This window comes from Merops nubicus, unplaced genomic scaffold (assembly GCF_000691845.1).
Source record: "Merops nubicus isolate BGI_N331 unplaced genomic scaffold, ASM69184v1 scaffold3395, whole genome shotgun sequence".
NCBI lineage: Eukaryota > Metazoa > Chordata > Aves > Coraciiformes > Meropidae > Merops > Merops nubicus.
In genome coordinates, this window is record NW_008607451.1 from 1 (window position 1) to 27,081 (window position 27,081).

Sequence of the window (27,081 nt, forward strand, 5' to 3'; positions counted from 1 at the left end):
TTACCCAGATATGCTGCTGGAAAGTCCATCAGCAGTACCACCACAGACAACGTAGAAGCCTAGTGGCTTTTTCTTTTCAGTATCTAGCAGAGACTGAAGTAGATTGTGTTCCCTGCACAACTGTACATCCTCCCTCTCTTCCCAGCTAAGGGTTGGGTAGTGGTTTTCGTTGCTCTCAGAATGCCTAAACATTTTCTGTGAAAAGTTTTGGTGCTTGAACTTGTGTAACTGAAGGTGATGCGTTGCATGAAAGGTTTGTCTGAGGCTCAGCATGAATTTGTATTTGCAAAAAGATACCCGAGAAGTTACAATCTAAAATAAACACCTTGACCCGGAAGCCTTGTGACATAGTTGGGTAAAATAGGTTCTAACACTGGTTGTGCTTGCTGTTGAGCAGTTCCTAAACTGTATTGCTAGCTGATCCCAATAAAGAGATTAGACAGCTGAATTATAAACCAACCTATTTTTCAGGCACTTATAGATCAGGGGTATGTACTGTATATTGAAAGTAATATAAAGGCACATCAAACAGATATTAATCTATCCTGCTAGCACATGCAGTCTTCCAAAGAACAGGATTTAAAAAAAAATAATCTATAAGACTTTGCTACCTTGTTCTTACAGGAATACATTTGAGCTACTGTTCTTTATGTCTTGTTTGAAAAGCCGAAGTTTTGTTTCCTCATCCATGGTGAGAAGGTTAAACCATCCCAGTGTAATTTTCTCACCTCCATGTAATTTTAAAACTTTGTACTTCTCATTCTCAATGTGCATAACGATTATTCTGTGTCATTCCAATTGACTAAGACTTGTCAATCCACTTCCCTCTGCTGTGTTTTTGTTTGTAAGAGCATTTTGACTGGTAGCAGCACTTTTGCAGAGGTACCTTTACTCATGCCAGGAAAGTTGTGTGTGAAGGGGAGTGGCTGTGCCGTAGAGTGATGCCAGTGCTGTCTGTGGGAACTGCTCTTATCACACATCAAAGGCACTGATGGCTGAGAAACCTGTTTCTGGACTCATTAAAACAAACTACAGGAGCAGAAATACAGTAAATAGTTTTCTACAGCAGTGTGGGTAGGATCATGTTATAATAGGCAGATGTCTTGGTGGCAGTTTCAAAGTCTTAACAGTTACGATGTCTTGTAACTGCTGCAAAATCTGGTGTGGAGCTGGAAAACACAATTTAAATTTTTTTTATGCAATTCAAAATGTAGTTTTGTTCTTTGTAAAGAGTATGTACTTCACAGGTACCTTTGAGAAATATTAGGAAATTAGTATGTGTAGCAGTGCAAAGAGCAGGTGATTTTTAATAGAACCTATGGAACTATCTCTGCCTCCTGTTCATATCACACTAAATAGCTGCTTTTATTTGAAATACATGTTAGAAAGCAGTGTAAGTAGAAAAGAGTTTAATGGTAAATTTTTGAGATGAGTTCAGAACAAAGTGTTAAGGCTCATAAATAGACACAAATTCAATATCTCTTAAGGCATTAACAACGGGATGGGGGTTTTTGGAGGTTTGTTTTGGGTTTGTGTTTTTCGTTTTTTTCCCCCCTCCAGAAGCATATGAAAAAGTATGGACATCGTGGCTGTAATTACTGCTGCTGTGGTTTTTGAATTTCACATATGGTGTTGGGCTTTTTTTTTGTGTTGTGTGTTTTTTGTGTTTGTTTGTTTGTTTTTGTGTGTGTGTGGTGGGGATTTCGTTTGTTTGTTTTTTAATAATAAACAGAAATAGTATTTCTTCACAGTCCTCCAGCCTCCCACCTTTTTGAGATATTGCAGGTAGGTGAGAGTTAGGATTGTGCTGAATAGAAATTCTGGAGCTCTAGGAATTTCATTATGTAAACTAGTTTCATGTAAATTGTGTTTAAGAAGTAAATCAAGTGTTCTTGTAGAAACATTCTGTTTGAAGTAATTTGAGCCATGACAAAAGAAAAAATACATTACTTTTGTTCCTAATGTATTGTAGAAATTGGCTGAAAAAATGTTGTTGGGACCACTTGTTCATTAGTATTAAAATATAATGCAGGCTGATGTTTGGAATGCGTGTGAGTTCCTTTTGTAAGGTTGTTTTGTTAATGGTGAATCAATGCCAACAAAACTTCACTGTCATGAATACTGTAGTAGCTCTTTACTCTTGAGGTGTATGTGATCTAATTTTATCTTAGGTGATGATATTTTTTTTTTTCATAGTCTTAAGCTGTGAAGTTTCAACCTAACCTGGTATCTATTCTACTTCTCTTTAAGTCGTGTGATTAAGACAGACATGGAGTTGGAAGTTCTGCGCTACACCAATAAAATCTCCAGTGAAGCTCATAAAGAGGTAATGGATCCTTTACTGTTAATAATTTTTGCTCTTAGTGTAGCAGTGGTACTCAGAAAATGTTCCCAGCAACCCTGAATTAGTTAGTAATAAAATAATGGAAAGTCTGGATAGAAATAAGAGAATAATATCCCTCCTATTACAGCCCAGTAATATACCTTGCGTTGTCCTTGAACTCACTGGTGCATTTGTGATGTGTGAGAAATGAAGTGTGGTTTTGGATAAGAGCTGGAGCCTCAGCAGAAGGTGACCTACTTGCAATCTATCTGTCCTGTGTGCACAAATATCTGTATAGTCATGGACAAAGAAGAGATCAAGAAGATTATTTTGGCCCATGACAGTGCATCCAGCTCTGAAAAGTTTTAACTAGCAGTTTACTCTTACAAACTGAAGGATTTTTTCCATGCACAGTGGAGGATGGTGCAAGTATTCCTTAGGTTGCTCCTTAGAGATGGGTATGTCCCCCAGTACAGTGCTTCATGGTGCTATTCTGTTGATATAGCAGAATGGCAAAGACACATCCATCCTCTGAGGAAGTCTACTCAGGTTGGACCTGGCAGTGCGCCAGTGGGATCACCTTGCTCTACTGGTATAGATGACAAAATGAACTTAGGTGTCAATGCTGTTATCCATCATATATATATAGACACACACACATAAATATATAGGTATAGATATATGTCAGTGCTGTTTTCTCTGCATACAGTGATGCAGAGATGCTGAGTTCTGAGCGATGACCAGAGGGAGCTTAGGTAGAAGTAGCTGATGAGGTTACTGACTCAACTGTTGTCTTGGCTTCTGCTCCTCAGATTTTGGAACTGTGCAGTGTAAAACATTTTAAAATTAGTATCGTAGAATTGCAAAGTCTAGGGATTTGCATTCATTCCCCTTGGTCCTTCATCATCCTTGAATAATCTTACGAGATCTGAGATAATGTTTTTCTGTAGAGCAGCTGCCTAGAACTTTTATAATACAGAAACAGGCAAAGGAATAAAACTGGTGTGCAGTCTGCAGATCTGAAAACAAAATCAGACTTAAAGGTTAACAGTGTTAACCCTGGTGGTTTTCTCTTGATTCAGATTACAAAGTGTAAAAGGATCTCCCACTGTAGTATATTCCAGTTCACAGTTTGATTTTGCAACTATTCCATTAAAGTAAGACAAAAGAACTTGCTGCCAGGTTCACTAGAGGTTTCAGATTTAAGCACTGGTATTTTGATGAGCTGCACTTTGTTAGGATATAGTAGTTTGGCAATTAAACTGGCTTTATTTCTGGAGACTGCAGGCACTTATAAAGATTAAAATGAGTTAGATTCCTAATGTGGTTTTAAAATGCATCTACTGATGTAAATTTAAATGAAGTACATATGATATTTTTGTGACACAGGTTTCCTCCAGAGATAGTCAGTCGTAAGTTATAAATTTATAAATATAAGATTCCCTCCTGTTATGAATGTCCCATGTTAATATGTATCTTACAGGTAATGAAGGCAGTAAAAGCAGGTATGAAAGAATACGAGATGGAGAGGTAAGAGTTCTTTCAATAATTGTAATAAAAAGAGAAAGTCTGTCTATAGTATGGGTAGAAGCAATAGCAGAGGCAGAGCAGTGACATTGATTCAGTTGAGACTGAGAGCTCATTGCTGTTTGAAAGACTGTTGTAAGCATTATTTTGAAGAGATACTTCATCAGTTTCAAATATCCATTTGGTGATGGTTGATTATTTTTTGGTGATGGTTTAGTGTAGCATAATTCTCTTCCTGGAGTTTTAGTAATTTACAGAAGCTTTATGAAATAGCTGTTGTAATTGTTTGGAGCCATCCAGTGAAATAGTGTTTATGGATAAATATTGCCCTTATGCTTGTTATGCTTAGAAGTCTGCATGTATGAGTGTTCAAGAACCTTATAAAAGGCTCTGTTCAATTACACTTCTGCAATTACAAATCAGCATTGACTGTACTTAGGCTGTACAAGGAGCTCATCTCACAAATGTAATGGATGTTACTACAGCTGTTAAGAAATCAGAATACAGCACATATCTCTTAGGTTGAAGAGAGCATGATCTACAGACATATAGGGGAAGAATTGGCTTCTCCTTACTGTAGTGATGTGTCTAGATATCAGGAAAACATTGCCTCCTCTTTTAAATCAATATTTACAGTAAATCATCAGCAGCCTGTCTTATAAAGCACAATTTTGATCACCAAATCCATTTATTTTTAGCTCCCATACTGTATTTTTCATTTTCTAAGTATTTGCATAATGAAGAAATAGAAAATAGCAGTGATATCTCAGTTACTGTTGTTTCTTGACAGCAATTTTTCAAACATTAGTAAGCAGGCTAATTTCATGCCCAATGAGGGAAAAATAAAGTGACCTCAGTATTTGCAAGATTTCAAAAAAAACCAAATAATGCCCTTAGAACATACTCGATGTGAAAAAACTAATGCTACAGTTTAAATTTTTACACACTGTAGGCTCATGTCTATAATTTGACTGGACTTCAGATTGCAGTTATATATGTCACCAGGCAACAGGGAAAAAAACAAAACATGTTATATACATTCCCTGTTAACTTTATTAATGAAACTTGTGTGTGTGTTCATTTTACTCACTGCCCACACTATGCATGCTGATAGTGAAATTTTGCCTCTGGAAGTCAATGGTAATCAAAAATTTCCATGGATCAGAGTTTATTCTCAAGAGCTTTTAAATGTCATGATCCTGGTAGTTTGGATTAAATATCATGCAACAAATACACACAGATACATACAGTCTTCTGCAAGTCTGTGAAGTATATTGCATTTTGTCTGCAGGACTTTCATTCTTCTCTGGCTAGCTTCTTGAACACACATCAACCTTTTCAAAAGACTATTTGTGTCTTTCAATTAAAAAAATAAATACATTAGGAAACTGTCTATTAAACCTGTTTAAAATAGCCTCCTGTTCTTCCATATGTCTTGATAGATTACACCTCTTGAAAGAGTCTGAGGTTATTTCACTAATGAAAGAGGTCTTGGCAGACTACCTCTGTGGTGTCTGACATAGAGACTGTAATTAGAACTTCAGTTTCTGTGCTGGTGGAATTCATCCCTGATCTAGTTTCTATTCCCTTATTGTGTAGGGGAAAAGGGTCCTAAAATGTAAACCTGTCATTCCCACACCTTTCTAGCAAGAAATGTGTGGTTGAAATGTTTATAAACTAAATTAGAAAACAGTCTAGGAAATGTCTACTCTGTATGCAGATAAACCCACTAATGTGGTCTAAGAAGGGAGCTTTCAAAGACCTGAAACCAGGTAATATCCAAAGCCAGGCAATTTTCATTGAAATAGTAGTAGTTTGTTGATTTGTTTGTCAAGAGGCTAGGTAGCTTTCATTTGGCAGTTCTGGTACTTCTGGAATTAATGGGTGAAGAGAACCAAAATTCCTAGTCTGTATGGATTTATCAAAAGTATTCACACTTGTATTTAAGAGATCAATTAAAAGTTTTTCATTTTCTGATTCTCTGTGGCTTCCGTTCCCTTTGTGAAAGCTTTCTGAATTGTGTGGCACTCTTCTCCAGGTGCATTTGCAGTTCCCACTGGTGGCTGTGAAATTATCTATTTTTGAAATTAATATAGGTACCTCTGGAAATGTGGTAATAAACCCCTCTCATCTTGCTTTGCTTCATTCTCTGGCATGGTGGAGTACAGCGTGTGTACTTCTTGGTACAAAGCCATTCTGGCTGTGTCTGCTAGAAAGACTAAGTAAAAGACTGGTAAATGATTTTGAACAAGTAATGTGTTAATGCTGAGATATATAAAAATTGAACACATTTAGCTGCAAGTCCAGTCAACCCTGACTTCTGTTTTTTTTGGTTTGACATTATTTAACGTTGATATGTGGTCGGTTGACTTTAAGGAGACAGCCCAGGCAATTATCTACAAGCAGGAATTCACAGCATGTGTAATTGCATATGAAGTCATTTTGGTAGGTCAGATACTGGATTCCTCTGAAGTAGTTTGTTTAGTATTTGTGCTTATCTTATGTTTAATTAGTCTTCTTTAATTAAAGACTTTTAATTAGAAAACTGCTCTGTAGTTAATATATTGTTAAAATACAGCAAAATGATAAAAGAAATCTCTTCAGTTCAAGAAGGATATGGGAAAAAAAAAACAAACTGAGATTTCAGCTGAATTTTTAAAGTGTGTGTATATATAAACAAAAATATTTTGCATATATAGATACATACATACACACTGAAAGTACTAATTGCGACCTACAATCATGTGTTTCTGGATGCTCTAAAGCACCGGAGATACCTTATCTAGAACAGTGTTTATCGGTTGCTAGAGCGTTGCCTATTCATCTGCTTAGTATTTACCAAATTAAGTTTTGAATCTTCTGTGCATTTTCTCATTTGTTCCCCTTTGTATTGTATACAATGATGTTAAGACTGGATGGCTACTTGGAATCGTGATTGGGGAATGTGGTGAAAGTGTATGCAGTAGCAACAGAAGAGCAACTTCCTACGTTGAGTATTGGACATTCAGCTATTGTATACGTAGCCTGTTTTTGTGGGTCTTTCCCCTGTTCTTAATAGCACTGAAGGCCCTGTGATAGGACTGTGTGCACAGTCCTCAATTAGCTAAATGACAGTGTAGTCATCATTGTCTCGATGATGCTGGACAGCACTAAGCCAGGCCTGAAGGCTTGTTCCCATGTCCATGATCTCCCTAGACTGACTGTCTCTGAGCCCTCTGTGACTGCTGATCTCAGGAGCACCACAGTGTTGAGGTGCAAATAACTGTGATTCCAGTTCCTAGGATCCAAACCCTTGGATCCTGATCCTGTAGAGTGGGCTCTTTTAAAACAAAGGAGCAGTCAGCTAGCATGGCGTGCAGTGTCAGAGGTGGGTAACAGTACATTGCATGTTGTTTCCATCAGTAGAAGCTGCAAAGTAAGAAGAATATGAGCTCTTGGGCACTTCTCTGGCACTATTGGTTTTATTAGCAAGTTGCTAGGGGAAGCCACTTTATTTCCACATCTGCTTTCCTCTCTGTAAGGTTTGCCTGCATTTCCTTCTTACAATGTTAAGTGCTTCAGTGCTAAGGTTGATACAAATGGTGGAAGGGAATAGATGTTCCATATGATCTCACAGCAGCTGGTTACCAACAGTCAGCTGGAGAGATTCCTGGGTGTGACACTGGTTCTCCAGATGTGAGCGTAGAGGGAAGGGTTGGAGTTTTTTCAGAGCATGTGCCAGCCAGGTGAAGAGCTTGTTACCCAAAGGTACAGATGCCCCCTCTGTATACAGTGCAGTGGATCTTCTAGGTCTGTACAACCATACAAATAATTGTGAGGATGTTATCGTTGTTAATGCTAAACTTAAACTCTGCTCTGCTGTAACACTGACAATTTAAAGAACAAAATGGCAAGAAGGTGGCTACAGAGGTTTTTCCTTTTTGGTTTACAGTGGTTACAGACTATTTTTACACCTTGCCTCTTTTACCAGCTGAGGCTGATTAAGTTCTTTATCCCTGTTCTTTCTAGTGCTGTCCCCGATTCCAAAGCAGAGCTTAGACTCTGAGATGAGTTGCTGTCATATCTGTCAATGTTAAATTTCACTCTCTGTGGAAGTCTGAGAGTGCTCTAATGGATTATGGCTCTCATCTTTCATTTATCTCTCTCTCCTCTGCTCCAGTGGAACAAACTGAAAATAAAGCATACAATTATTGCACTGGAAAAAGAGAAAATAGCCAGAATAATTTTATTTTCCTTTGGGTAATTCCTTTTGGTGAAATTGTGATTATTTTAGCTGATCAGGATTTGCCACTTGCCATCTGATAGATTTTGCTCTTTGAACGTTCTTGAGAAAGTCGCTGACTTCTGCAGCAAATAATCTTTAAAAATATTTCTGTTTTTTTTATAATCTTGTTTTTGTTTAGAATTTCAGCTCAAGCATAGCCTTTGTAAGTCCTCTACATAAGTGTGTGTGGCTGGTGAGCAAGAGAATGCCCATTGCCATTGACAAAAATACACTGGTGGATTCTTCACAGTTGTTTCTTGCCGTGAGAATGGTGTTAAATTGTGCGATGACCCTCGCCACTCTTTATGTATAAGATTTATTTTGATTAAACAAGAGCCCAGCACTCTATATCAAGCAGCGTGTCAGTCTGCTCAGTCACTGAACTGTGATTTTCTTTTCCTTTAACTTTTGTTTTTAAATGGTAGCATTGCATAGCCTGAAAATGATTTGACTGCCTTGTTTCTCAAAGCTGCCTCCCAATTAGAGGTGATAGGTTTTTAAGTGTAGGTTATTGCTATCAAAAGGCTGGATTTAAAACTTTAAAATGCATTGAAAGATACCCGCAAGAGAGGAGGAAGGTGGCCTTACCCCATGTTTTAAAACAAAGCACCACACCCAAAAAAATGCATTTCTTTTTCTTTCATTTCTGCATGCCTGTATGATAGGTCTGGTGTATCTGCCTGCTGTCTGGATGGGGTTTTTGTATTAAGACAATCTTGTACTCAATATTATTTATCTGCCTTTTTATCTAGTTTCAGGGATGAAGGAAAAAATGGATCAGTAGCAATTTCTGGTTTTACACATAGCAAAATGTCTGCACTGTGCAGCAGCTCAGGAGCTTGTGTTCATCGGGGGTCATGCTGGCGCCGGCACAGAAGGGACTGACTGAGCTGCTGGTGGTTTTGTACCTGTGCTGAGGGAGCACCTGATGGGAGACAGCAGCTCAGGGTCACCCAGAACTTCCTAAAAATGATGGTATGAAATGACAGGTAGGTAGCTGAGTGCAACTCTGACAGCACATGTTGGGTAGCTGCTAATTGCTTAGGTTGAGCAAGCCGCTGAATCTCAGGTGTCCAGAGCCCAGAGGGAAGTCAGGTATAATATATTTGCTGGGAAGAGAACCTGGATTCAGAAAGACATTTCCTGCAGCCTTTCCCTTCTGCCTACCTTCCCTCAGGTACAGCTGGTCCTTTGGTGTTTTAAAATAGACTATCTCCAGTGGTTTCCTAATCCATCTGAATTTAGGTTGTAAATAATCTTAAAACAAATCTCAATTAAAAAATTGGTTTGGAAAACCCCTGAGTGTTGTTCCTCTTCTGTTACACAGAGGCACAAATGCATATGTGCATTCACTTGACTTGGCAAAAGTGGGGGTGAGGATTACCTCCTGAATCTGGAGACCTCATGTCTCAATGCCTCATCTGCCTTAGGAGGACTGCTTCTCTGTGATAAATCTCCTTTGAGAGGCTGCAGCTGCCCCAGCCCTGGCAAACACATACCTGCTCCAGTCACCTTGCTCTGCCCCTCTCCCCAGCTGAGAGGAGAAATATGGGGGGCAGAAACCTCCTGGGGAGGGAAGCATTGGGGCATTGAAACCTCTGAGACCTGATTTGCCTCAAATGTTGTTCTGTGCGGTTGTGGTGGTTGGTGGTGGACTCCATTAACTGCTGGGAGGGAGCAGAGCAGTTCCAGTATATTCCCAGTAATCTGCCACGATTTTCCCTTGGCAGAAGATCCTGTGGCAATCTCATAGGTTCTCACTTTCAGTAGAGGACAGCTTGGTTCACCTCCTGGATGTCACTTTAATTAGCTCTTTGTGTAGAAGAGTGCTGTTTAATTGCACAGGTCTCTTTTGTGACTTGTGATTGAGGTTCCATATAATTGGGTTTTATCTTCTACAAAAAAAATTGTAGAATCCAACTGTGTGAGAGCTTTAAAATAAAATCCTCTATCAGCTCACAGATACCAAGGAACAATTACCATGCTGGTATGAGAAAATGGTTCCCTTCAGAAAGAGAGCTGAGGAAGGATGTACGCAATGTGCGCGCGTACAGAACCGGGCTTGCGTGCATAGCAAGTCAGAAGTCAGCTTTAAGTGCTCTGTCATTGTATGTCTTTGCGAGGTTGTTAATTTACTTAGTACTGTGATAGTAAGCAATTACCCTTTTATTATCTTTTTGGAAATCGAAAGGTAGTCAGTTTTTATTTAAATTTTGAATCTCATTGAAAATTACAAGCAATATTAATTTTTGTGGGTGTTTTGTGGAGTGAATATTACTATTAGTGAGGGAAGAACAAGCTTTCTTCTCAAATTAGCAATAATCTCCGTTTTTACTGAATCTAGCATGGCATTGAGATAGTGAACTAATTAGCATTACTAATGACAAGCTAAGATTGGAGATACGTGAAATGGAACTCATTGTAAAAGACAGCAGGCTGAACTGATTATTATTTGCTGTGGATTTTGTTCATGCTTTTTCAGACAAGTCAAAAGTAAAGATTCTACCATATGTGAGGCTTTATCGGCATTGTGAGCTTCAGTTCAATAATTTTTGCTAATTACTGTTGAAGCAGACAGATCAGGATTTTGTGTTTGTTTGCCCTCATCTTTTGATAACCAGAACTGCCATGTGATCATGCTAAGAGACTAGAAGCCCAGCTTGAAGGATATGGGTAGAATACCAAGACAGTCCATTAATAACATGATGTTGCACACTGACCTTCTGAAAATCAAAACCATTTTGCACAGATGAAAAGAAAATGAGTGGATTCTGTTCCTTGCTGCTGGCATGCCCCCTGCGTAAATTCTTTTCTAAATTGGCGCTTAGAGCATCCTCATCACCATAGTGTGCAAGTGCCACCTTCCAGCTTATTAAGTAGCATTTCTAACATCTATCCTGATGGTTCTTTTTAGTTTGTTTTATTTTAGCTTGGGTTTCTGTTGTTGAAGCATCTCTCTAGAGGATGAATTTTGCAGAACTGTGTACTATTTTGGCAGGTGATAATTTTTTTTAGTGTACCCATTATCAACAGTATTGAAAACTGCAAGGTCAGGATCAGAATTATGGGATGATGAGTGATGATTTCTCGTAGTTTGAGTCTCCATGCAGATGAGCTTGCCCTCGCTTGCAGAATGTTGCGTCACTCTCATGTGTTTTAATTTTTATGACTGAGGTCTTGACTGTGGGTTTTTAAGTGTTGTTCGCAGATGGCAGCCTTAACTTGATGCTTATTAAGGTCTGAGATTACGAACAAAAACTGAAAAAAAGATATGTATGGGAAGTCAGTCGAGGCAGCAAGGGACAAAGCTGCAGGTGGTTGCCAGAAGTGAGAGCTGCGAGGGTGCCGGAGGGTGCTGAGCACCGCAGTGTCGGTGCCCAGCCGCTGCCTATCTGCTGCCCCGGCAGCGCGGCAGGCGGCGTCTGCAGCTGAGGTTGGGCCGTACAGCAGGGCAGAAAGGAGCCAAAAGGAACACCAGGTGAGGTTTAGGACTGGTGAGAAACATGGGTCATATTCGATAGTAGAGGTGATGTTTCTGCTCAATGGAGTTTGCCCCTGTTGAGGGCTATTTCAAAACTCAACGTTATTTCTAGGTTACTTGTATTTTGCTTTTAACACCTCTTCCCGAGTAGATCAAACTGAGCCTTGAGACAGTCTTGGGAAGTCAGGGATGCAAAGAGCTTTGCTGAAAACTGACTTTGTGTCTTCCAATTCATCTACTAAAACCTGTGTATTTAAGAGAACCAATGAGGTATGTGATATTTGAAGGGTCCACAAGTTAATCTGTTAGTGTAAATTACAGTTGCCATCACTTCTCAGATGGTATAATCTTCTTGTAAAATGTAATCTTTCCAGGAGTACTGGACTGGATCTCTGTCCTCTTTGTCAGCACTGTATGTCAGAGGTAGGCAGGCATTCTTATACCTCTAGTTAGCACATGATTTGTAAAATTTGTGTGAAGTTGTTTGGGTGCAAGGTGTGCCTATAAGTTGAAAATGTTAGGATTGTGTGAAGTCTAGAATGTTAGATGTGACTTACTGATAGCCTTTTGCCTGTCTAAACTCTAGATGTGCTCTGTAAAGAGGATTTGCCACTGGGACAAGGTATTAGATTGGGTCAGCTCCCCAGGATATGTTCTTTTACTTTATTAATTTCAAGAAGAACGCATCTGTAACTAGTGTGGTTGCAAGTGGCAATGACATTCAGGAATTTACTTCCCAGTCCTGCAAGATTAGGGGAGGTTTCAGAAATGTTTGTGCTGAGAGAGGAGCTGTCTGAGTTTCATCAGAAATTCTGCCTTTGTGAGAAGGAAGTCTGTATTCTCTGACAAGAAACCATTAACTGAGGAAGGTTCTGGCCAACACTGTTTTCATTGTTGTTGCAGATATTTGTTTGAGTCACGTGAGCTTGTTGGTTATTTGGGGCCAGTGGGGCAAGGGGGTCTTTGTTACTTGAAAGGGTTCCTGAATAGGTGTTGTAACTTCTTTCTGTTGGCTGTCTGTATTACTTTGTGCTTAGTTCACATATTAGTTGTAGCACTTGGGAACAGTGTAGTAATTTTACCACTTACCATTGTCCCCTGGAGCTAGATTTGGCATCTTTAGGAAGACTAAACTGCTGCTCTCTGGGTCCCTAGTGCAGGATTGCATATTAAGCATTGCAAATGAATCCATTCTTATATTTCAGCCCGTCAGTCTACATTAACCTCTGATTTCCAACCTCTCTTGTGTTTGGTCTGTCTGCCCTTCTCTTCAGCCAGCTCAGGTGCTGGACAACACCCCGAGCTCCGGGAGAAAGGAGCAGCACTTGCAGAGGTGGTGTGTGGCCTGGGGCCAGTAAATGGCTCAGCAGGACCCTGCAAACAGGGTGTGGCTTGTTTGGGAGTGAGCTTGGGGACATGCAGATTTTGTGACCTGCCTACAGAGTAGCTGTGACCCCATTTGTTTGGCCCCTGCGTTAGGAAAGGAGTGTTTAAATGTTCCTAGGAATTGGAGAAGATGTCATGGGTAGATCTGGTTGCAAAATGTGCCCGTATCTTCCTGAACCAGATGCAGTCCTGCTTCCTCAGCTTCCTTCCCAGAAAAAAATTCTGATTTCTGCAGCTGACCAAATCTGGTTCAGACGTTGTCACCATAAATTATTACAATCTTTTATTATCCTTAAGGTAGTATGTTTACATATCCCATGTGATGAATTACTGCATTATTCTCACATAATGGTTCGAGTATTCAAAAAAAGTATTGAGGGCAAATTAAGCTCTATATTGGGACTCCAGCGTCCTTGTAACCTGAGCTCTTAGTGTGCTTCTGCTTCCTCTGTGTGGCTGCACAGAAGTTCAAATTTCAAGTATTCAGTATGAAACTGAAAGGGAGATTATGTAGCATTGGTGATTTTGTTGGCTTTCTGTGTCACTGAATAGCACTTGTGTGTTATGTGCTATGTGGGTGGCTGTGTATTTGCTAAGAAGCATAACTGAAGATGAAAGTTTAATTATTTCTTCAAGGCAAATCCTCTCTCCCATGGACTTAAACGTGCGTAAGAAAAATGAAAATTCATAAGGAGTGTAAAATTGGCTAAAATTAAAAACCATTTATTTTTACCCTATTTATTCTTCTGAATAATAAAATTTCCCCATGGGTTTTTTGGAACATATGTGGAATAATTAAACTGTAGAAGTGGTGCTTTAGTTCAGCTTCTAGAGCTAGGGCAAACGTTGTGATTATGCTGCAAGCTTAAGTCTAGGTTTTACAGAAAATCTCGTTCAAGGCTCTGTTGCCGTCAAGTGCAAAAAAACTGTGACCCATGGATTGGTCCCTGTGGGAGCAATTATTCTTTGCAGAGATTTTTTTTTTCTCAGCACTGAATATTATAAATGTCAGAAAAAAGTTTAACCCTCAGTACCTCTAAAAGAATGTTTCCATACCTGCTGGCAAGAATATAAATTTTTAGCTTGTATTTGCAAGCATTTTATGTTTGAACCAGGATTTTTTTAAAAACTTACCTTAACAAACAACTCAAAAGTAACAATGCTGTCTTTTAGTTATAGTCTGCATGCCTTGCTGAAGACAAAACAGGGACTGAGGCTTCCTGATGCTGCTTAATGCTGTGCTGTGCCCAAACCTCTCGTGATGGGATTCTTGCACGTCGGGTGCATTGTGAATTGATGATTAAAACCTCTTGTCTACTGGTAGCAGAGCGGGGAGAATGTGGAGTGAGCGTGGTGTTGCTTAGGAACACGGGTTAGCATCTGATATGCAGTATGCATGAGTGAAATGTTTTGGTGAACACGAGCAGGATGTTTGTCTTCCAGCCACAGGTCTGCAGAAGGCGGTGGCTAGCAGGAGCTGATGCTTGCCTTCAGGGGGATCTGCTTCTTTTCAAAGAGGTGCCACATGTGCATTTTGACTTCCTTAATTCTGGTGTGTCCTTCTTTAAGTCTTACCAATCAAAGCATGTGCATTATTCCTAGCAGAAATGAAAATATTTTTATATTACTTAAAAGAGCAGATCCGAACCTGGCATATCCCTGCCCCCATCTCTGTCTATTTTCTCATGTGTTTTCTTCAGTGCCTAGTACAGTTTGGTCCTTAACTGTGATAGAACGATTATGAAACGGATAGAACTTACAGCATGTGTTCCAAAGCTTTGGCAAAGTGAAAGCAGCTGTGAGATGCTGAGAGGAGTGTTCTGGTACCCATCTCTGAAGTTCGAGTCTGAGATGGGCTGAAGCACCTTTCACTGACCATGGTACTGCAGTGAAGTATAAAGACAAATCAGTCCCAAATACACCAACCCTAGGACTGGGAGGGTCACCTTCATTTATACTGTGGGGTTTTTTTTTCCCTCAGTGATTTGTATCTGTCATGATTTCTGGTACTTTTCTAAGTTTAAAATATTGATGATACTCAAAAATGTTACTTGGGAAACACTAAATGAAGAGCTTCTGTTTTTGAGAGATTAACAGAGGACCTTGCAAGTAAAAACGGGTAAGTTTTTTCTGTTGGGCTCATGTGAAGGGATGCAGATTCATTTGTGCAGGCAGACACAAGTGATATCTTTCAGCCATTGTGTAGAACTTCAGTGAAATGTGACAATTTATTGGAGGGAAGTTACATTAGGTTTTGGTTCAGTTATGCCTAGCATGCATAATTGCATGAAGAAGTAACTTTTAAAGATTTTGTGAGGGCTTTCAGCAGATCAAAACTTTATTCCAAAATATTGTGACAAACATCAAAAAGTTTATTCCAAAATATTATGGGGAGGTGCACTACCCTGAGATTTATGTACTGTGTTCTGGAGCTCTGGTGATATGGCCAGATCTTACATGTTGCTCTGTAGCCTCCTGCACATTATCTCACTTGCTCTGCACAAAATGTACTGCTGCTCCCTGCAGGCCCCCTGGCCCTACATACCTCTGTGGGCGTAATCCCTCTCTGTTATTTTTAGCCAAGATATGTTGCTGCTTGCCAGGTGTATTCATTCCATCAAGGTTCAGTCTATATATTTTATCTTGCTCCACTTCCCCCCCCTGTTCAGTGGGGTGCTGCAGAGAGGAAGGGTGTGGTTATGCCCTCTGCCACTGCTTTGGTTCTTTAAAGACAGCTTGGAAAGATCAGTGGGTGTCAGCATGTGTAGGTACAGGCTGTTGAAGTGTGTTCCTTTCACACGTGTGAGACCAAGGTTGTGTGCTGCAGGTTTGTACTGTGCCAGGTTGCTTGGCTGAGGTCGGTGGGGCTGAGTGGGGAGCACATAGGGCAGAGTGGGACTAGTTCAAGTGTAAGGTCCTGCTCCTCTGTGCCAGCCAGTGCTCTGTAGCAAATCCATCTTGACAGTTTGCCAGTGGCCTCACATTGATCCATGGGATGTGGGGCTCCAGGCTTCCAACTTGGAGCTACAAATCATGGCAAATCACAGCTGTCTCTATTGTCACTCCAAATAAATGCCAGATCATTACCAGTGCCAGTCATCTTCCTTTGCTGCTTCCACACCTGGTAGTTAGCCCTCTGCTAGAGCCCGGTGCCCCTCACAGCACAAGTCCCCAGACCTCAGGGATATGCTGAAACTCCTACAGGTACCTTCTCTTGCATCCAAGCAGGGCTGCTGCTGCCCAGCCCTGGCCACAGCTGCTGGGGCTTGTGCAGCTGTGGCCTGGGTGGCTGGCGTGGACCTGCTGTTCATAGCTATGTGCACTGTTTGTACTGAAACAAGGGGCACAGGACTTCTCAAAGCTGGCAGCAATGAAAACTTGGCTTGAAGTGTTTGCTTTTATCCAAAAAGAACCTGACTGAAGGACCAAGTGCTGTTGCCTGCTGAGGGACTGGAAAAGAGAAGTGGTTTATTTGAGCAGTGCCCTCCAGCAACCCTAGAAAGAAGAGCCTTGATCTTTCCTAGTATTTCAGAGGTAAAAAAATTATGGAATCCCAAACTTTCCATGGCATCTTTCATACATCAGGAAGAAATTTAGAAGCTGATAGGGATGAGCGGGAAGCATGTGTCTTTTTAAGTATTTTTTTTTTCCCTTGCTGGGGGATGACTTTTACAGTAATAACAGTAGTTTTAGATCTTTCTTTTATGGAAATTAAAAAAAAAAAAGGCAGTGCTTCCTTTATTTTTCAGCTGGAGCACAGGCAATCACATCTGGGCATGTTGGTCTGCACTAGTAGACCAAGCATTCAATTTTCTTTAACTCTGAGTCTTTTTTTTTACATATATTTTTATTTTTTTCAACCTGAACAAGTAGTTTGGATCCACAAATCATTTGTCTTGGTGGTTCTCTTTAGAACTGGAAGCAGGTAGAAATTCATCAAGCTGCTGAAAAGGGATATGGGAAAAAATGCGTACGCGCTGCCATGATAGGTAGTGTGCTTGTAGGCGTTGCCGGTGGCCTTGAGATCAAACAGCAGAGAAATAGCTTCATAGTGAGAGCCCAGGAAATTCCAACTAGGTAATGAGTGGTGGCTTTCTTTTGATTTACAGCATAGCTTTATGATCAATCTATAAGGCTTTGAAGAGAAAAAAATAAAGCTCTAAGGGAGCGGGAAAGGCTGTACAATTAATTGTTACTGTCTGCTTACTTGCCTTCTCTAATTCCAAGAGTGTGTGGTGAAAATAAGTGATAGTGTGCAAAAATTTCAACTATTGTTCAATTCCTTTGTAGGCTCAAGCTGAGACATGGTTCACGTCATGCTGGTTCTTGGAGAATATTCAGTTTCATCTTAACTATAGATTATGTGTAGACCGGTATCATTGGAGGAGTTTGACAAGGGTTGCATGTGTGATGTAACTTTCAGCTCTTGTATATTAAATTCCTGCTCTGATCTCCTTTTCTTTCATCTCCAGTACGTGTCTTTCATTAAAGAGTTGGATAGTGAAGTGGATGTGATAGCTTGTGGAATATTTCAGAACCACATGCAGCAGCATTTTTCACGCAAGTGAATCACTACAGTGCAGAAAACTTAGGAGTCTTGTGCTGGAAGTTGGATTTAGAAATGCAGTTTGTAATTGTCAGGCCACCATTTGGTTGAGACTCCTCAGTCGTTAATTTGTTTGAAGTCGACACTTGACTTGAAAAGACTAATAGCTGCCTCAGTGCATTGCTCATTTTTAAATCTGATCTGTTACAGAGTTTGGGTGTGCTGCAGCTGGGATGTAGTTTGTCATTTTTATAGCCAGGGGGGCAGTACTACCGGGGACCTGGGGGTTTACTGTTGACATGCACAGGCTTTTTTGGTTCATTAGTGAGACTGGGACATAATGATAGAGCAGTTCTTTTTGGTTTTAAAGTTTTAATGTGTGGATTGTAGCAGTTGTTTCCAATGCTCAGAGCAATTCATTTACTATTAAAATCCAGAAATTTTGTGTTTTCATCATCTGAAAAATTGAAAGAACTGTTCAAAGAAGTTAGGAGTAATTTACTGAAAGGGTAGTGAGGCACTGGAATGGGCTGCCCAGGGAGATGGTGGAGTCACTGTCCCTGGAGGTGTTCAAAAAATCTGTACATGTGGCACTTGGGGACATGGTTTTATAGTCATGGTAGTGTTGGGTGATGGCTGAACTTGATGATCTTAGAGGTCTTTTCCAACCTTAGTGATTCTATGATTCTGTGAAAAGTACAGCCTTAACTCTTGTCATGAGCACAGAATGCTGTCATTGTCATTGTTCCTGTATGTATGTGCATGTAATGTTAAGGGGTTTTAGTGCCTATGATAGTCTTCTGAGGTGACTTAACAAGGATTTATTGGATTATTTATGTAAAAAAAACCCAACTAGTTTACATATATGATCTAAATTTCCAAAATTAGTAATTTGCAAACTGAGGTAAGGTTTTAATTCATAGTAAGAGTCTGTCTAGAGTTCTGTCTTCTTCAGATTTCAAATTAGTCAATTATGTTTTATGCATAATAAAGTATTTTTTCAGTTCACATAGGAATATTAATTTCCGTGTAAATGATGGTACAGGCGTGAATGAAAATGTTTATCTACCCCAATACTAGAAAGCTGCTACTTCATTAGGAAGGTGATTGGGTTTTTTTTTTGTCTCTCAGCTCTTAATGTTTCCCCAGTCTGACTCCTGCTTTACTCTATAATTATTTAAGCTGGCAATAGTTAGCAGACAATTCTTTTTTGGTTTTTTTTTTGTTTTTTTTTTCCTTCAATGCTTTCTTGCCTGTACCCATTCATTTTTTCAGTATTAGGAATATTTGAAACTCGGAGCATAAACTGTGAAATATTTGGCACGTTCTCTTTTACATAGTTAATGGATGTGCTGGATCCCCAACGTGTAAATCAAATTATGTACCCTATTACGCCTTACATAGGAGAAACAAAACATGAAATATTTTACAATACAAAAAGTGCATGTGAATCAAACTTTTGTCGTTCCTAGGGGATACAATTTTGACAATTTTATGAGGTTGAAATTTATTTGTAGGGTGAGTTGGCACATGGTTTTGATAAAAGTAATGTTGACAGAGAATACTGTTAACAATAATACTCTTTATAAAGCCACCAGTCCTGCTGATTTGTATTGTTATAACAAAGTATCTGTTAAAATCCCTAGAAGTGTGCCTCCTTGAGATATGCTTTTAAACCCTGCATGGTAAGCTGGTCTGCCTGTGAACAACATAAGCTTTCAATCTGTGCTGAGGAACATTTTTAAGGAATAATAAAAAAGAGAAAGCTGTTAAGAATTGGGGAGGGGGCAGAAGCTCTGTTTTTTCCAATACAAACTTGATGTTATGTAGTAGACTTCACAAAAAACTTTGGCCTCAAAACTCTCATGCTACCTCTTGTGAAAGAAAGGTCTGAAGATTAGCACTGTTGATAGGAAAGACATTTAGTTGAACAAATACTTCAGACTGTTGTCTTGCAAGATACTCCTCTAAAAATACAACTTAAATCATGTTGCACAGTGGACTGAATGTATGTTGCTCAAAATTCAAAATACAGCTTTTGATGTGCATGTTACATGCTGCCTTTTTTTCTGAATGGTCTGTATGGAAGATGCAGCATGGAAATTCTGTACCAACTGTAGACATGGGGTTTGAAGCAGAGAGTAGAGCTCTGGTGAGGCTCCTGCACGTGTGTACCAGTGATAAATCATGGCTAAAACTATAGTTTCTCTTGTGTTTCAGACTTCTATAATGGCATTAGACATCAATTTAAATTTCCAGCTTCGTTTTTAACATCTCTTTTTTCGTATTGTGTTTCTTTGAAATTGCTTAAAAATACTTGGCTGACAGCCATTTCTGAAATGTCTATGGAGACATGATATTTCAGAAGAACCAACCCAATAATTAGTAGTTATTTTTTAATTTTTTTTTTTTTACTCTTCTTTCCCTTTTTGCTATTTAAATTGCACCACAGAGCAGGCTTGCAAAGATCTTTATTTCTTCCTCCTTCCCTCCCTCTTTAGTCGTATCTTTTCAGTCTTTTTTGGTCTCTCAGCCACATGCAACATACTAAAACAATGTCTTACAGTATCCATCCCACCATTTGGGATGTATGGGATGTATGTTTCATAGAAATGTTGGGGAAAGATTATAATAGGCAGCAAGGAACCTGAGAGAGGGTAGTTCAGAAAATAACGGTGAAAAGAGTTGGGTGAAAAAATGGTTTATGAAGCAGAGAAGCTGAAAAAAAAATTGAGATAACAGCAGAAATTAAAAGTACCTAAGCTCAGAATTTTCCTTGTTATCAGCCTGATCTTGTTCCCATTCAACATTTTGCCTTTCTAGGAGCATAAAGACAATCTGTTATTGTGGGTAGAATTTAAGACCTTTTAAGAGCTGAAACCCAGCAACTTTTGCACAGTTACCTTCCGAAAGAAACTAAGTTGTCAGGAATATTATCAACATCTGGGTATTTGGCATGGAGCTTGCTCTGTTCAATATTGCAAAGTACAGAAAGATTCAGGAGGACTTCCTGCAGATACATGGACTGCCAAAACCTTTATTGATTAGGTTTTATACCAGTTGGGTAGAATGAGACCAAAAGGAATACTGTTATTCTGAGAAGAATCAAGCAACATACCCCAGATTTCTGTATAAGTAAATACTCCTGGGAACAGTATATTGCAGGAAAATGCCTCAGCAGCACACAGAGATTTAGTGGGGATTTAGTTTGTAGTTCTGATCTCTTGTCATAGAAGTCTAGGCAATATAAAACCCAGTATCTATAATCACATTCAAAGGTCTTGATTTTCAGAGTGATTAGAGAAAGCAAATGCCACTCTAAGTCAGTGCAGGATTGCAAAGAGACTTTACTGAAAGATATAGAAGTCCAAAGGGATTAGGGAAGCGGAATGCTTATAAAACTATGAAGCCTAATAACAAGAAAATATAGACACGATCTTTAGCCAGTAAAGAATCTACACAGACAAATTTTAGATGAATTTGCTGTTATTGAAAAAGTTCAATGTAGAGTAAATGAATAAGGTATAAAAACAAAATCAGATTGTTGCCAGGGTTTTTAGGCAAAGAGAGTGAGAAGTGGGAAGCAAAAGGATGGCATTTTACTTTTGAGAGTGTGAGAAGCCACTAGGATTTCAGCAGTTTGGTAAAATGTTATTTGCTTACTTTTTTGTTTGTTTATTTCTCCTTTTAATTCAAGGAAGATTCAAAGAGAGATAGTAGTTTGATAATTGTCTGTAGCAAATTCTGAAGCTGTATATGACTTAATTTTGTTGTTGTTGTTGTTTTTGAATAAAAGTAGGTAGTTTGTAGAATATTGTGTACTTTATATTTTTCCAGCTAGGGGAGACTATCATGTGAATTTTCTGTGAAGTCTAGTTTTGTTCCCTATTTAAGGATTTACTGCACGTAAGAATCCTTAGTAAGTGAATTACATATTTGCCTCAATGTATGATTTCTCTGAGGCTAAAGTTTTCTACTGTCTGGGTGCAAGTGCATCAAAGCATCATGAAGTACCAGTGTGACAATCCATAGCTTTATGAAGACTTTTCCCCCTAAATATCTTGTGCTATGAAAATATTTGGGGTTTTAATCCTGTTAATAAAGGTAATTCATTAAAGGAGGTACATGAACTTTCCTTGCACAGCAGTTGTCATATGAGAACAGAACAGAAAACTAGAATTATAATAAATGCTCATCTAATAACAGAAGTCAAGAAAGCTGCCAGCTGAGCCAGTGCCAACTCAACCAGCTGGGACAACCATCAGCGTATCCAGGGGCTAAGGCTTGGACTAGAAGTTAAAAATGTGTTTCAGTACTGAGCTCTGCCAGGAGATGCTAAACATGTCTCTTTGACCACCTGATGTTTTTCTGTTCATTATTTCTCTGCTCTTCACTCTTTGGAGACAGAGCAGAAGCTCCAGCTCTCCATGCAGTACGTATAACAGCAAGTGGTCAACCTCAGCTGGATCTCTTGCTTCTATGTGGTAATATTCAAATGTGCCCCAAATGCCACCTGTAAGCCCACTTTTCTTTCAGATGCAATGTACAGCTTCTGCAGTTTTGTTCATTTGGAATATTAACGTTGTATTCCAGTTTTCTGCTAAACTAATCAGATTTGCTTTTATTATAAGTTTTGTTGTTGTTGTTAGTCGTTAAGAGATGAATTAAAGCATAATACAACTTCAGGAAATTACTAATCAAAGGAGTGGTAGACTTGTTTTCAAAGATTCTTAACACGGCAAGCCAATGTAAGGAGAACAAAATTAAACTGCTGGTAAATGATGGAGTAGGAACATGAGTCTAGGTAGTCTCTAAATTGCACTTCACACTCGTGCGGAAATTGCTGCAAATACTGAAAGCAGCTGGAAAAAATAGGGGAAACTTTTTTATTCTGCCTCAAAAGCTTGGAAAATCTGTAAAGGAGTTTTGCATGACTATGTAGAGAACTCAATAAAGAGAAACATAGCGAAATGTATTCTAAAAACAGCATTACAAATACAAATACCACTTTTTTTTTAGCAGCAGGTGAGCTTTGTACATCTAGGTCTTGTTTTGACTAGCTGTGATCAAGAAGAAGAAAATCTGAATGATTGTACAATTGGAAAAGGTGCTTTGTAGAAATTTAAAGAGCTTTTATTGCATTGACTACTTTAGAGGAAAGTAAACAAGATTGTTTGGAGAACTGCAGTTTGTCCATATTTTGTGCCTTTTAACAAAGGTGTCCGTTTTCATTTGCAATTATTAGAAATTCAGAAACAAAAATTAAAAATCTATGTTCATCCCACAGAGTCACCTCAGTTGTTAAATGTTATCCTTAAACCCCTGCTTTCATATTTTTCCTAAGGAAGACTGGTAGAAATAATTCAGTTCACTTGCCTGAAGAAGCCTAGAGGAGCTGTGCTTTCCCAAAGGCAGGCTTGGGCTGTGCCTGGGGGGCTGGTGAGCTCACCTGGTGCACAAGAAGCTGTAGCTGAAATGGATGCATCTACTTTCGTTATCCAAGCTAACAGGGAATTAAAAGTGAGGCTAGAGAGCGAAAAGTATATTGGATTCCTTTCAGCTTAGATTGTCAAAGGAGCTGCTGCTAATGTAAGGAAAGACCTTGGTTTCAATTTTGAAAAGTGCCGTAGTCCCACTTCCATAGTGGCTTTTCAGTAGAATTTCAGCTTTTAAAGGCTGGATTTTTAAAGGTAACCGTATCTATTTGTCTACAGCATGAATCTGTGCTTTAATGTTTTGGAGATGTGGGCTTAAATTTCCAAGATATTTAGATGCTTTCTGAAATGATCTTGGATATTCTCAGACAGTCTTGATTTAAAAGCCTTGCTGATAATCGAGGAAGGGCATAAACAGATACCTTTGTTGAAAAGGAATGACAGGAGTTTGTAAATTACAATCTGCTTGCTGTCCTCTTCCTTAGGACCATGCTCAGGAAACTGGTGAGCAGCAGCATTTGCTCACCACCAGTTTGCTGTAGTGAGCATGGGGCAGCTCAGAGGCAAAGGCAGGTCCTCAGGAGGAGACACACCAGCCTCTTATCCCGAGCAGGTTCCTGGCACTAGGAGAATGCTGCATAAAGTGGTCTCTCTTTAAGTTCATAGAGGTAATTAACATAAAAGTATGAATTACTTGAGTAAAAGTAATTTTCCCATTATTTGTTTTATTACAAATGCTGCAGTGATACAGAATACAAACCCAGAGCTTCAGGGAGCAGTAAGGGGGACTTTGCCTATATTAGTAATAAGAAAGAAATTACAACGTTTCTGTGATTACTTGAGCCCATCTCCAGTAGCTGGTTTGGGTTAAGTTTATTTGAGTTTGGAGTCTTTGTCAGTTTTATACAGCTGTATATTTTACGGAATTTTGTTTGGTTTGGGCTTTTTTCTTTTTTTGAGATGGCTGGTGGCAAATGTGTCAGAAACGTAATGAAATGAGTATGAGAGGAAGAGGGAAGCTAAGTGCTATTGTGATCACTACACATTTTGTTAAACAAAATCGGGAACTGCTGCGTCGCGTCTTCATTGCAAAGATTTGCTTTGATTCCTTTCTTAATATGAATACTGATGTCCCATCTTTGGCTCATGAAAACTGGGTATTTGCCTGTGATCCTTTATCTGACATGAAGCTTGGGCATCTGCCCAATTAAAAACTTCTATTTGACTAGTCCATTTTTAGTACAGATGGCTAAAACCAAAGCACGATTTAATAGCACAGGGAGAGCAGAAAATGTTATTTAAAAGCCAGTGATAACTGGCAAAGCTGCTGTACTTTCCCGTTTGCTATAGTGATTTTTCTGATCGGTTCCATGTCCAACAGTCTCCTCTACCTCACTCATTCTTGTAGACCTTTGCTCAAGTACCTGTATTAAGTAATTTTAATTTATTATGATAAGCCATATACAGTTTGCCATTTAGCAAAGTGCTTGTCACTTTGCTGTAAACCATTTCATCTGATGTGACCTAACCAATTCTGACAGCAGAGAGAGTCCAACCACAATGTGTTTTAAAGTTATTTACAGTGCTTGAAGGTCTGTCTGTGTACAGTATCCACTTAATCCAGCCTAAATCTAGGGAGCTGTCTTCTGGTACTGCCACTCAGTCTAATGGCTGTTAATAATAGCTGTTCTAGTCACCCTGTCTTCTGACTGAAAATCTATCTGAAGCTGTTACATCTCATGAGGCAGATCAAAACTGACATTTTTTTATTGATGTAACTGGTTTCTGCTGAATACTTGGGGACAAATAAAAGTAACCTAACAAAATGAAGAGGAAAAGTCATTCGTTTGGTGGGATTACCAGCCAGCTGACATCTGTAGTTAAATAAGTAATCTTTTTAAAAATACAGTTTAAAATATACTGGAAAAGTGAAGAATTAAAATTAGCTTTTTAGCTATCAATTGCTTTAATATATCAAATTTATGTTCTGGAATATAAAAATCATTTTATGATTAACTTTAAATTAATCCATGATGTAGACAGCTCCCATTTAACACTTGCATTTCTTCTGCAATGGATGTAGTATTAAAAGTGAAAAACTGCAAGTTTGTTCCATGAGAAGATGAATGATCTTTGTTTGCTGTTTTCTAACTATTTTAATACCGCTGTGTGCGTGCGAGATAGAAGATCTTAAAGTGGTTCAAACTTAGCAGGTCATCTTGGTTCTGATGTAGGGGAAGAGGAAAAACCAGTAGGTGCAAACTGGGGTTGTGGGAGATGGCAGCTTCAGCTCCTGATGAGGGAAGCTTATTTGGCAGCTATAACAGTGCTGATACAAGGTTCCAGTAGTGGAGGACAAGTATTTAATTAATTTCAGTTAATGTGGTGTTACGAAGGACACCTTATTAAAGAAACCGGGATTTAATTTTTTGAATTAGATTAGATGTAGCTGATAAAGTTAACTCCATGGCTGTAATATGCTTAGCCTTCAGTAATGCATTTGACTTATTATCACACATCAATCTGATTAGTTGTATACAATATTAAGAAGGTACACAGTAAATGGTTTCAAACTTAGCTAACTGACAGAAGTAGTTGTTGGGAACGAGTCATCTTCTAACACTTGTTCTTTTTTCACAAGTGGGGTTACAAAGGAGTTGGTATTAAATCTGCAAATATTCGACTTCTAAAAGTAATTCCTAGATCCTAATAAATAATGTAGATGTAGACCTTTGAAAGCTAGTGTGCCAGCAAAATAATGGGAAGGTTGGACAATAAGATTTAGATCATCTGAGCTTATTAATATAAACATTTTTAATACAGACAAGCAAGAGGTCATAAATTTTAGAATAATTTAGATGAAAGCTAGAGAATACTGGACACATGATCTAGAAATTAGACATGAGAGTTTGCAAACAACTGAACATGTCCTCTGCCTAGTGAAACTCTCCCAGAAACAGCTAATGAGATTTTTATATATACATCAGAACAAAGGCTTAATTACGTCGAGGGGAATGAATCCAGACCAAGGTAATGTTTTCTAAATCTCTCTCTATAGTACTTCTGTGTCTGATGTCTCTGTAGAAAGTCACAGCTAATGTCTTCTAATGTCAGCTTCATTTTGAAGGTAATGGGAAGGAACACCTCTTCCTTGAGAAACAAGAGTGCCTACACACTGAATTGCCCAAGAGTAATTCTGTTAAATACAGACATTCCTTTAAAGAATGTACAGCTACTGTTGGGGGCTACTTGCACACTTAAAGAAAAAGCCCCCACGAGTTTAGTAGCTGTATCTTCAAGCCAGACAAACTCAATTAGAAACTGAGGTATGTAGCTAAGATATAAACCATAAACAAGGGGAGTGGTGAATTCTACCTGTTTACAAAATTAGAACTTTAAAAATAGAAAAACAGTTTATTTTCACAAGCGCTTTTCTAAGTAAGGACTTAAGAAAGTTAAGTGTAAAAACACGTGTGCCTAAACAGTGGTCAGTGTTTCCAAAACTTTGCCTCGAGTTCAGAGAATTCAGCAGCCTTCACTGCTCCCTGATGTGCCATGGTCTTCAGCATGTTCTGGTCTTCTGGCATCTCCCTGGACTTGGTCCTCTGTCCAGCATGAAGCACGAGACAGATCTTTCTGCCTGGTGTTTGTGTAGGCCTGGCAAATCCGATGGAGCGAGTGGCTGCCCCTATAGCCTGCTCCTGGAGTTTGACCTCATCTGATACTTGCTTTGTCAGATAGGGAATGGCAAATAAAGCCCATATTTCCGTTTGTAGCTTGGAAGTTTACTGAATCCAGTGAGAGAGCTTTAGCTCTTCTGTGTGTAGGCACCTCCAGAGGAAGATGAAAGGTATAATATACTAGTGAAACAATAATGGCCAGCTTAATCAAGAAGTATTTAAAGCACGTTTCCTGAAAAGAGTTAGGGCCTTTGGCTTGTAAGCATCCTGGACTGTCGGAGCTGCTCACATCCCAGTTGCAGAGATTTGCAAGACAAGAAATGTTGAGAATTGTATAGATAAACCCACTGCTGTTTGGATATGGCATTAAACACTGGGGCATGCTTTAAGGCAGTGTGACTATGTAGATCTTTTTCCACTGTCTTTGGGGATATGATTG

General features: G+C 39.1%; 1 protein-coding gene across 1 annotated transcript in view; it reads left to right on the forward strand.

Annotated features, from left to right (window-relative positions):
• Window positions 1–2,250: 2,250 nt before the first annotated feature.
• Window positions 2,251–27,081, forward strand: part of PEPD (peptidase D) — a gene marked incomplete at both ends in the record, with an annotated part of 88,239 nt that continues 63,408 nt past the window's right edge. The window contains 2 exons of the mRNA XM_008939922.1: window positions 2,251–2,326; window positions 3,807–3,853. Coding sequence (XP_008938170.1) covers window positions 2,251–2,326; window positions 3,807–3,853 — 123 coding nt within the window. The remainder of the gene's footprint in view (window positions 2,327–3,806; window positions 3,854–27,081) is intronic.